The sequence below is a fragment of the Salvelinus fontinalis genome, chromosome 18, assembly GCF_029448725.1.
Source record: "Salvelinus fontinalis isolate EN_2023a chromosome 18, ASM2944872v1, whole genome shotgun sequence".
Classification (NCBI taxonomy): Eukaryota; Metazoa; Chordata; class Actinopteri; order Salmoniformes; family Salmonidae; genus Salvelinus; species Salvelinus fontinalis.
Window position 1 is genome coordinate 40591861 of NC_074682.1, and position 13286 is coordinate 40605146.

The 13286-nt window shown below is 40.7% G+C and overlaps 1 protein-coding gene across 1 annotated transcript in view; it reads right to left on the minus strand.

The window, feature by feature from the left end:
* The window catches only part of LOC129815510 (receptor tyrosine-protein kinase erbB-3-like), a 44548-nt gene extending 39770 nt beyond the window's left edge, over window positions 1-4778 (minus strand). The window contains exon 1 of the mRNA XM_055869398.1: window positions 4173-4778. Coding sequence (XP_055725373.1) covers window positions 4173-4251 — 79 coding nt within the window. The 5' untranslated portion in view covers window positions 4252-4778. The remainder of the gene's footprint in view (window positions 1-4172) is intronic.
* Window positions 4779-13286: the final 8508 nt, after the last annotated feature.

The window sequence follows — 13286 nt, forward strand, 5'->3', positions numbered from 1 at the left end:
ACTTGTTCAACAGCCACACCATTCATGACCAGATTCAGCTAAGTTATAGAACTTTGGGAATGATTTGTACCAAATACAATGCTCTTAGTTTTAGAGACGTTCAGGACCAGTTTACTAATGGCCACCCCTTCCAAAACAGACTGCAACCTTTTGTTAAGGGTTTCAGTGACTTCATCAGCTGTGGTTGCTGATGCGTATATAGTTGAATCATCAGCATACATAGACACACATGCTTTGTTTACCGTCAGTGGCAGATCATTGGTAAAAATAGAAAAGAGTAGAGGGCCTAGAGAGCTGCCCTGCGGTACACCACACTTTACATTTTTGACAAGAGAGAAGCTTACATTAAAGAAAATCCTCTGTTCTATTAGATAGATAGCTCTGAACCCACGATATGGCAGATGCTGAAAAGCCATAACATATACGTTTTCTCAACAACAGGTTATGGTCAATAATGTCAAAGGCTGCACTGAAATCAAACAGGACAGCTCCCACAATCTTATTATTATCAATTTCTTTCAACCAATCATCAGACATTTGTGTCAGTGCAGTACATGTTGAGTGCCCTTCTATATAAGCATTCTGAAAGTCTGTTGTTAATTTGTTAACAGAGAAATAGCATTGTATTTGGTCAAACACTATTTTTTCCAACAGTTTGCTAAGAGCTGGCAGCAAGCTGATAGGTCTGCAGTTAGAACCAGTAAATGCTGCTTTACCACTCTTGGGTAGCGGAATGAATTGGTCTTCCCTCCAGGCCTGAGGACAAACACTTTCCTCTAGGCTCAGATAAAAAAAATATGACAGAAAGGAGTGGCTATAGAGTCAGTTACCATTTTCAGTAGCTTTCCATCTAAGTTGTCAATGCCAGGAGGTTTGTCATTATTGATCGATAACAATAATTTTCCCACCTCTCCCACACTAACTTTACAAAATTCCAATGCTTTTTTTCATTATTTGTTTTTTAATACATGAGTATGATGGCTCACTTTTCGTTGCTGGCATTTCCTGCCTAAGTTTGCCCACTTTGCCAATGAAGTAATCATTAAAATAATTGGCAACATCAAATGGTTCCATCATTCTTTATATCATCGATCTTGGCTTCATAATACAGTTTATCATAATTTTTGTTGAGTTTAGTCACATACTTTCTCAGTTTACAGTAATTCAGCCAGTCAGATGTACAGCCAGACTTATTAGGCACTACTTTTGCCCCATCTCTTTCAACCATATAGCTTTTAAATTTCTCATCAATCCATGGAGCCTTAACAGTTCTAACAGTCCGTTTCTTTATTAACAGGTGCATGTTTAATAATAATTGGAAAATACATTTTATAAATTCATCAAGTGCAGCGTCTGGATGCTCCTTATTAATCACATCAGACCAACAAATATTTTTAACATCACCCACATAAGAGTCACAGGAAAATCTTTTGTATAATCTCTAATACACTATTTTAGGCCCAGCTTTCGGAACTTTGTCTTTCCTGGATATAGCCACTGTATTGTGATCACTGTATCCAATGGGTATGGATACAGCTTTAGAACAAAGTCCTACAGTATTAGCAAAAAGGTGATATATACATGTGGATGATCTTGTTTCTGTAGTATTTGTAAACACCCTGGTAGGTAGATTAATAACCTGAACCAGATTCCAGGCACTGATTACAGTGAGAAGCTTGTACTTTACAGACATATATTTTAATTATGTAGTTCTCAAAAGTAATATGAGCATTGCATTGTAAAAGACAATGACTTAATATGAACATGTATTACAATGTGAAACATGTATTTCTAGATGAAACACTGATTAAGTTTGGTGAAAAAGTGTGTGTAGGATTTTGTGTGTTGTACTTACAGTTTTGAAAGAACTGCCTTTTTGATGATCTGTTTTGAGTTTTGTACTAAGAGTTGTTGAAATGTACCACATACTGGTGAAAATTGCATCAGTGATAAAAAAAAACAGTACTATTGTTCTCTTCCCACAGGGTATTATTTGTGATAGATGAAAATGGTAAATATTCACTGTAAGGGGTACAACTACCTGTGTTGCGAAGGGAACACTAGTGTTGACTGAGAGGTTCACATTGAAAAGTTCAGGGGTTACACAATAACATGCTAGAGTACATGCCTCACTAACTGGTGCGACAACATTTTTTTGTGACGTATCCGTAAATAAGAACAGGTGTCCCACTAGTGAAGCAGTAAACACTGAGAGGATTACTTGTAAGGCACAAATTGTTTTGTGTGGGCAGTTATTGTGCAATTACAGAGAAGGAAATTAAATCAAAGCTATAAATACATACTGGAACCATTTAAATAATAATAATAATAATAATATTGCAATATATCGTCAAAAAATAATATCCTGATATATAACTGTGTCGATTTTTCCCCCATCACAGGAAATAACCCAGCTTTCCTACCTCTCTATTTCACAGACCTGACACCAATATCTGCAATATAAAACAGGAACAGGTAAATTGGTTGTTTTTTAGTAACCAAATATAATGCACATTCTACAAGAGTGTGCATCATAATTCAATTAAGGTCTTTACCAGAAATCACTAAATTATCAATAATTGAAAATACATTTGTGTCACGTAACAAGAATTAAATGATTCAGATGAATATGCTAGTCACAAACATCTGATCATTAGAATAGTCATGCCAGGAATGTCAACCCTCAACACACACACACACGCCCACACAGACACACACACACACACACACGACAAACATACGTGCACACAGACACACACACACACACACATATACATACACAGTTCCAGGTGATAGAAAACAAGCTTGAAGAGATTGAGGAAAATCCAAGCTTCAGAGATGCCTGAGAAAGTGTTGTGATAGGTATATTTTTATGACATGGCAGTTATCGTTATCTCTGAACCCTGATATGAGTTTATGGCACACAGGGCCTTGTAATCTTGAGCTCTGTGCCACATCCCCGATGGCTAAGACAACAAAGCACTACCTGACCAGTGCTCATGGTCACATTTAGGACAATTAATCAACCAGTCCATCAATTGAATTATATTTAATTCAATTTGACTGGAGCCAACCTGTTATATATAGGACCAGCTGTCCATCAGTAAATAAAGTGTGAGTATTCTAACATGCAGATTCAACTCTGGTCCATTGTGTAATAAACAATTTTTTAACATGTAAAAAAAAAATGGATCCATGCAACATTTACCAGCAATGAATGAATTGTTTACCAGATATTGATGAGGAGTTATAGATCTCTAGAGAATACATTGAAATAAGGATAGTGTGCTATGCAGAAATAAAGTATTGATTTGATGCTGATCAAAATCGACATTAAATCTATTTGTACTGTTGTGTGACATGTACAGTATGAGTCTATTTACTTCAGCCTATTATCCTCCACTGACTGTCACCTGATGGGGATCACCTGCGCCCTGACCTGTTGTTTACATTGTTTTCCTCCTGCAATACACCACCTTATTTACATACAGCCGGATGACATAAGTACAGAGGTAAAGTTCAGACAGTGTTCGTGGTTGTTTGTGATTCGAATCACAACACCTCACTCTGACATGGAGGCTATACACACTCACACCTGACCCACTATGAATACCAGGTGAATTTTCCAGGAACACTTTTGAGGTGCAAAGTGAGAAAGACACAGAAGAACAGAAAGTAAACATTGTTTTCTTAGACATTTATAGGGAGGAGCTGCTTTTCCTTAACAACTTGCATGGCAAGCGATAACACAGACACAATTGACACAAACAAGCACACTGTTTCGAAAGTCGGCTAAGTCGACTAACGCACAGCAAACAGGTCCAGCACATATGAAACTGGTTTTGTCTCTACGGTCAGATTCACAGCACCGATTTAGGTGAGGACAAGTGATGCCATATTGACTATTTTATGTACACACCTCTGTGGGATTGGTCCCTCCTAAAAAAAACACAAACCACATTGGGATTATTGACAAAATAATAGGCAACTTTCTTGGGGCGTAAATGAGGTATCACACAGAATGAGACACTTTGGGCCAATTCCCAAATGACTCCTCATTTTCATAATAGGTTTTTCAAACAGAAATTTGGGCACTGTCGGGGGAAGAGGGAATGACTTGAGAGAAAGTCTAATCAATTTGACAGCGAGCCCAATAGAGGCACGAAACTTACCTTCTTGAGTTTGAGCGCAGGTGAGCTGGAGCCATGGTAGCGCGACGCACAGCGCGAGCACCTTCTGGAGTCCCCTCATTCCGACAGTTGACACAATTTATCAAACATTACGAGCTGGGAGAGATGTACAATATCAACTACCCTCGACGGTTTCCTCCTGCTCATGAATTGTTAGTCAAATAAATCATGTACATGTAAACATGTATCCCCTGCTATGTACTGTATATCAAAGAGAACAGGCAAAGTAAATAGATTCGGATTGAAGAGTCGCCATTCTTTGCAGCAGAGGGCTACTCAGCAGATTCGAATTGATTAAAACATTCCTTTAATTTACAGAAAAACTAAACGTAAAAAGCCTACTCGTTGGCCTATTGACAAAAATATAGGCTAAAATAGGGCGAGTGTATATCGGTTTGGCACAGAGTTTACAATCCTTCAACCTTTCTGATGTGTAAAATCATCCGTGGTCACTGATTGGACAAGAGACTGTCGTTGAACCAACCAGAGACAAATGCGCTGTCTGTCGGCTACTCCACAACTGTCTGCGTAAAGTCTACAACGGAATACTAATTGTTTAAAGGAAACACTCTTCACCCCACTTCTATACTGAAGTGACTGTTTCGTAGCAGGTTGGGAGAATTTACGCAGCAGGCAAGGATAATTAACATAACAGGTTAGGAGACTGGGGTTAAGGTTGGGAAATTGCTCTCCTAACCTGCTACGAAAATCACTTTGTATCGAAGTGTCCCGAATTAATCATTATTGAACCATCTTTGTGAGTAAATAAAGCTTCCTATTCATCATGCTTTTTTTATTTGCCTATATTAGTCGTATTGGTCATGTCAATATGAAAAATACAAATCATTTTCGTATCATCTTTCTGATTTCTGTAATGTCTTTTGGATATCCTTCCATAATTATATACATAAAGTATTTGAAAAAAATTATTGTAGACATTCTTGTAGCCCTACCAATTAATTATGATTAACAACACTACACACAATTGACTCAACAACGTTTGGTATTCCTGGCTTATCGCAGGGCTAATGTAAGTCCACCATTGCTAAATGTCTGCTTGTTGAGAGTTACATTGCTAACAAAACCCGCTGTTCTCCATGAATGGCGGAATTGTACCTAGGTAGCGTGGACTGATCACTCTTTCTTTGAAGGGGGCTGGACCAGCGTTATCAGAATGACAGCATTGTCCACGGGTCAAATTTACTTCTCAACCCCTACAAGCCCGTACACAGAGGGTCAAACATTCTTGCATTCTCTCGTGTGCGTCACTGAAACACTGTTTTTCTCAGTACATCAAATTAATTCAACTATTTAAATTTTGGTATTCTGTGACAGACAGTGATGAACTGATGATTATCCTAGTAGAGGACCTGCATATGAATATACTGTCTATATGTCATCATGATGGTTGTCGATTGAAGAATGACTAGTTCACACACACACACACACACACACACACACACACACACACACACACACACACACACACACACACACACACACACACACACACACACACACACACACACAAATAGAAACACATACACACACACAGAGGGAGAGAGACAGGCATGTCTGTCTGAGTGGATGAGCCAGCTTAACAACTGCTCTCTTGAAACTGGCTCTGCCTGTAACTCCAGTCTGTGTGAGTGTGTTTGTCAGTGATTGAACAGACAGGCACTAATTTAAATCTTTAAGAGTGTATTGACGCACCCATGAGTCAATCTAATGAACATAATAAAAAAAATCCCTATCAAAATCCATTAGTTTAAGCTAGAGAAATTGGTCTGCGTCTCACATCCGCCAATGTCACCCTTATGCATCTGCCCTGGAAAGTGGCAGAGGTGCAGCTGTTTGTCAGACCAGGAGACATCCCAGAAATTGGTCTTCTCACAAAAACGTCTGTAGTGTCCCAACATTTTGGGCTACAAACTAATGACCACTCTATGGAAAGAAGAGACTCACGAACATGATGGTGTTCTCCATTTTGCTCTACTACCCCCACAAGTGTCTCAGTAGTTAACTGAACATAACCCATACAAATGAATAGAAGTACAGAGGTAGTTTTGTGCCAACAAAAATAAGGGGTTAAAAAATTCCTGAGCTTTCTTATATCGCCTAGATAATAGGACACACTTAAAAACCTCATCCCTTATGATTGTTTAAAAACGTTTTTATTGCCATTTATGAATGTGTTTCTATGGGCTATAATATTTTATTCAATATTTTATCAAATCTGTTTTTAAATATATTTTTTTGATACGTAAAAGGTTCCTAAAATTCCAAATCATATATTTAAATGATCCATTGTATGATAATCTTGAAACAATTCCATGTTAGCTTATTAGAACCCCCCCCCCCCCCAAAAAAAACACCCCAAAATGTTCTTATTTGTGCCATTGCCATAAACCTACTGCTGTTATGCAATGTTAAAAAACGAATAGCAAATATCTCACTATAGCCAGAGGTTCTACCAGGAAGATCTTCTCAAAGATCTTATAATTTCAAAAAAGGACCTCTTGTTTAATCTTGGTTAACAGTGAGGTATGGAGTCAAATACAATAAACAAAGATAAACAGTTAAACACAAGCATGTAGGGGTTGTTTTACAATATCTTCATTCAGCTAGACTAAAGTTGCCTTCGTGTTAGGCCAGGCAATGAAACATTTCATAGGCATATGGCAATAACATTTTTGAAATGCGTTTGCCAGTGTGAGGTGTGCTGGTGAAGACTGACCTCATCTGGTCAACATGAAAAGATGCACAGGTTTATTACAGAAATTGCTTAATGTGATTATGTCCTGGCTCTAGGCGAGATGTGATGGAGCACTCTATACCAGTGGATCCCAACTCTGATCCTTGAGTACCCCCAACAGCACACATTTTTGCCCCGGACGAACATACCTGATTCAACTCATTGAGGGCCTGATGATTAGTTGAATCGGTTGTGCTTGTCCAGGGCTACCATAACAATGAGAACTGTTGGGGGTACTGGAGAACCGGAGTTGGGATGTAGTGCAGATAGAGGGCTATAGCCAATAATACTCTGATTGTTGATTGTATGTCATCTACTTTAGTTTCATCTGACACCACATCTGTCAGATACGTGTCAGTAACGTTCACACAGAGCCTATGAGACAGGTCAGAGAGAAAATGGGTTTATTTTCCTTTGTTTTATTACATCACTTTACAGCTTTACAAGGTAGGGTGTCCATGACACCCCAGATACTTGATAATTCATCAATAAGTCACTAGGTAATTCATCAATTTCCCATTGATTATCATAATTTATGTTCACAGACAACATCACATTTTTGTACCCCAAACACCAAAAACCAACTACTAAAAATGAACCAAGCACACTCCTCAAACGCAGGAACCCAAAGGAAGACAGAGGACAGAAACCCCTTGTTGACCAATTTTGCATTATGGAGCAAAAAACAAAACATTTCATAGAAGGTATATAAAAACTGTAGATTGGTTATACACTGCTCAAAAAAATAAAGGGAACACTTAAACAACACAATGCAAATCCAAGTCAATCACACTTCTGTGAAATCAAACTGTCCACTTAGGAAGCAACACTGATTGACAATAAATTTCACATGCTGTTGTGCAAATGGAATAGACAACAGATGGAAATTATAGGCAATTAGCAAGACACCCCCAATAAAGGAGTGGTTCTGCAGGTGGTGACCACAGACCACTTCTCAGTTCCTATGCTTCCTGGCTGATGTTTTGGTCACTTTTGAATGCTGGCGGTGCTTTCACTCTAGTGGTAGCATGAGACGGAGTCTACAACCCACACAAGTGGCTCAGGTAGTGCAGCTCATCCAGGATGGCACATCAATGCGAGCTGTGGCAAGAAGGTTTGCTGTGTCTGTCAGCGTAGTGTCCAGAGCATAGAGGCGCTACCAGGAGACAGGCCAGTACATCAGGAGACGTGGCGGAGGCCGTAGGATGGCCGCTACCTCCGCCTTTGTGCAAGGAGGAGCAGGAGGAGCACTGCCAGAGCCCTGCAAAATGACCTCCAGCAGGCCACAAATGTGCATGTGTCTGCTCAAACGGTCAGAAACAGACTCCATGAGGGTGGTATGAGGGCCCGACGTCCACAGGTGGGGGTTGTGCTTACAGCCCAACACCGTGCAGGACGTTTGGCATTTGCCAGAGAACACCAAGATTGGCAAATTCGCCACTGGCGCCCTGTGCTCTTCACAGATGAAAGCAGGTTCACACTGAGCACGTGACAGATGTGATAGTCTGGATACGCCATGGAGAACGTTCTACTGCCTGCAACATCCTCCAGCATGACCGGTCTGGCGGTGGGTCAGTCGTGGTGTGGGGTGGCATTTCTTTGGGAGGCTGTACAGCCCTCCATGTGCTCGCCAGAGGTAGCCTGACTGCCGTTAGGTACCGAGATGAGATCCTCATACCCCTTGTGAGACCATATGCTGGTGTGGTTGGCCCTGGGTTCCTCCTAATGCAAGACAATGCTAGACCTCATGTGGCTGGAGTGTGTCAGCAGTTCCTGCAAGAGGAAGGCATTGATGCTATGGACTGGCCCGCCCATTCCCCAGACCTGAATCCAATTGAGCACATCTGGGACATCATGTCTCGCTCCATCCACAGACTGTCCAGGAGTTGGCGGATGCTTTAGTCCAGGTCTGGGAGGAGATCTCTCAGGAGACCATCCGCCACCTCATCAGGAGCATGCCCAGGCGTTGTAGGGAGGTCATACAGGCACGTGGAGGCCACACACACTACTGAGCCTCATTTTGACTTGTTTAAAGGACATTACATCAAAGTTGGATCAGCCTGTAGTGTGGTTTTCCACTTTAATTTTGATTGTGACTCCAAATCCAGACCTCCATGGGTTGATAAATTTGATTTCCATTGATTAGTTTTGTGTGATTTTGTTGTCAGCACATTCAACTATGTAAAGAAAAAAGTATTTAATAAGAATATTTCATTCATTCAGATCTAGGATGTGTTATTTTAGTTTTCCCTTTATTTTTTTGAGCAGTGTATTTGTTTAGTGATAACATGTTTTCTTATTATTTCCAGGGGGTGCTGCAGTATCTTCAGCACCTCTACACCCAACGGCTATCAAGCAGCCTTACTTTCCTTTCAATTGACACATTTATTTTTGTACCTGTCCTCCAGATCAAAATTGGTGAGGATCCAAGACCCAGGTAGGAAGACTCTGTATGAACGCCTCCCCTCGACATTTTTGATATTCTGGATTTCCCCTGATACGGGTGTCGCCCCTTCCTCCCACCTGCAGTGTACCGGAATCCTCCTAGTTGGCTAGCACACTGTGACCTTCGCTAACGCCTGCCCTCCGAGTTGTTCACATACCTGCGGGAAAGCAGTGCCCGCCAGTGGGGTGAAGGACATTGTCTACCGGTGTCCTAGCTAGCAAGCTACTTATCGCGCCTTCAGCCTGCTGTGTACGAGTCCTAGCAGCCTACCCACTGGGCACAGACCATAGTCATTAAAACCAGTAGAAAGTGATAGCGTTGATGTTATCCACGTATTCCTATGGAAGTTAAAAAAACAGATGGCGCATGAAGCCGGAAGTATTTGAATTTGAACCGCGCCATATTGCAGATTGGAACCAAAGAAACGCTAAGGATCATGGTGAAAGTGGCTGTAACTAGCAAAGGATCATGGTCGATGTAGTCGTTTTCATTCTACTTGAGAGAGTCAACCTATGAGCCACACCACACCCCGTAGGTGCACGTTTAAAGAGCGTGCTTGAGGTCGCGAGCCTCCTCGTAGCCTGCCTGTCGGTGATTGGTCTGTGTCAACACGTGATCATGTGATGGCTACAAACGTAGTAGTCACTATTTATTTAATTAATGTCTCGATTTGTAGCAAACTTTTAAATCATTCACAGTGGGGATCGAACTTGATCATAATAAACACATTTTAGAGCCCAAAACGTCTGTCTATTCCAAAAAAATCATTAAAATCCAGACAGAAAATATTTACACAAGAAGACCGTACATTGGTGGTTTGGCACAGACGTAAAATGCAACATCTATTCCACGTTGGTTCAACGTAATTTCGTAGAAATGATTCATCCAGTGTGTGGCTAGCCAGCACCCAGTGTCCTTCGCTAACACATGCCCTTGCTGTCGTTAACAGAATTGCGGGAAAGCAGTGCCCAGACAGGTGGGAGCGAAGAACACTGTCTACCTGTATCTTAGCCCAACCTTAGCCAGCTTGCTACCACCAAATATATGTATAACTAACCCTAACAGCTCCTTGCAGTGTTGCCAACTCCTCAGTAAGGAAGGTAGCTATTGGCGGTCCTAAAAGTCGCTGAATGACGTCATCGCCTAATTGGCCATATGCATGTAATTGTGATGGACGCTGTAGGAGAGGAATAACGTTGTGGGAGAGACAAAAAGTGAGTAAAAAACACCCTAAATATGTTTAAGACAAAAAATGAACTTTCTTCTGTCGATACTTGTTTTTTTATGGTCACAATTCCAACCCTCCTACTTTATCCGTGCTTGGGACCGGCAAAAGTGACCCAAAAGAGACACTCTGGCGGAGTTACTTAGTTTTTTATTGTATATTACATTTTTTTGTTTAGTTTTCTTAATTTGGTTTGGTTTTATGGTCCACTTAGGAGCCTACAACAAGTCACAGTAAAACGTGAACATTTTTAACCATAACATTTTTAACATTTTTTTTTTTTTACAATCTACATTAACAATTTAAATGGACCAAAAAGAACAAATAGAAAAAACTGTCAATGGCAATGTGAGAAAATTATGGTAACTAGTCTGGCCCTAATTCAGGTAAAAAAAAAAAATCCCCAGCCCCCCTCCACACACACAGGCTGTGCTGGCTCACAGAGAGTTGGTCATTGTCATTTTGGTCAAGGCTCTCTACGGCAGGTTCAGCAACTGAGGGAGTTGACTTAAATGAGTAAGCAGCTGATGTGCCAAAAAGTTGCAAAACATTATCAGGCAGCTGGTGCTCATAGCAAGCCTCACCAGACAGCTTCAGTCCATATCAAATGTACAGGATGGAGTTAAGGGTCTGCAAGGACATCCAATTTCTAAGTTTGCTTTTTACCACACTCATCTGGCTGAATACTCTCTCGACGTCAGCATTCGAGTGTGGCAAGGACAACACAGACACAGCAGCCGTGGCAAGTTCTTGAAACGGGTTGATATCAGCTGCATCCCTGAACTTCCCAATCTCACTCCAGAAGCCCAGTGTTTTTTGTCTCATTCCATTTACTAAGATGGATGGCATGCCATTGCTGGACAATCTTGTCTATCTCTGCAGGGGAGTAGCCAAGGAAGTTGGCTATTTTTCTATTTCTCCAGGGCTCTTATTGTGCTTTAGAGTTTCCTCCACATTGAAAACTGACATGTACTACAATGCTTCTTATTGGCCCTTTGAGCACATCAACATTTGCCAGTGGATTCAGCAGTGGCCTGCTAGAGGTCATTTTGCAGGGCTCTGGCAGTGCACCTCCTGGCACAAAGGCGGAGGTAGCGGTCCTGCTGCTGGGTTGTTGCCCTCCTACGGCCTCCTCCACGTCTCCTGATGTACTGGCCTGTCTCCTGGTAGCGCCTCCATGCTCTGGACACTACGCTGACAGACACAGCAAACCTTTTTGCCACAGCTCGCATTGATGTGCCATCCTGGATGAACTGCACTACCTGAGCCACTTGTGTGGGTTGTAGACTCCGTCTCATGCTACCACTAGAGTGAAAGCACCGCCAGCATTCAAAAGTGACCAAAACATCAGCCAGGAGGCATAGGAACTGAGAAGTGGTCTGTGGTCACCACCTGCAGAATCACTCCTTTTTTGGGGGTGTCTTGCTAATTGCCTATAATTTCCACCTTTTGTCTATTCCATTTGCACAACAGCATGTGAAATTTATTGTCAATCAGTGTTGCTTCCTAAGTGGACAGTTTGATTTCACAGAAGTGTGATTGACTTGGAGTTACATTGTGTTGTTTAAGTGTTCCCTTTATTTTTTTGAGCAGTGTATATAGTGGGGTTCCTGCCAATGCCCAAATGCAGGAACGCTGCAATTGCACCCTTCTCTTTTAAAGAGCTGCATTTTATCAATGATTCATAAATACACTAGATGACTAATATGGAGTGCTGTGTTGTAACCAACGTGCCTCCATCTTGTAAAAAATATTTTGGAAGCTATAGAAATGCGTTTATTAGTGTCTACATTCGTTTTTGCCACATGTGTTATATTACAGACACCTTAATGAATATTTTAAAATTATATTGTGAGATAAATAAAAAATACAATTCTTAAGCTATAATTTTTATGACATTTCTAACGTTACTATCCCCAATACAACAACAAAAATGCTTTAATATATGTACTTTTGTACTTGAAAAATTTCATTTAAATACTGTAGAATTCCATTCATTCCTATGGAGGGCTGCTTATATTTTCTTAATCTGTGCCACTCCATTTAGTATGAATTGTTACTTTATGTTAGGTTACATTACATTGGTCTATGTAAATCCAGGACACTGAAATTAGTATGATATGTTATGTTTGGTCTGACATTAGATTAATTGAGGCAAAAACGAAAGAAGCGTGGTTGGATGTATAATGCGAAAATATAACATCCCAAAGGTTGCGTGTTCGAATCTCATCACAGACAACTAAAGCATTTTAGCTAATTAGCAACGTTGCAATTACTTACTACTTAACTACATTGCAACTACTTAACATGGTAGCTAACCATTTAATCTAACTCCTAGCCCTAACCTTAATGCCTAACCTAACGTAGCGTATCATGCTAAAGCAGTCAAACGTATTATATCATACTGAAGCAGTCGAACGTAGCATATCATACTAAAGTAATCAAACAAAATATGTCATACTAAATGATCAAGACGTAGGATACTATACATCTTGTTAGGATTTATGTTTATGCACTATAGGCTGTTAGCATATTGGTTGAAGGTGAATTATGTTTTGTTGCACACACACACACACACACACACAATAGAGGGGGGTGTGTGTGTAGGTGGGTAAGGACTGACCACCACAGGCCATAAAAGCTGTGGACAGTCGGGAGAGGGGAGGGGTT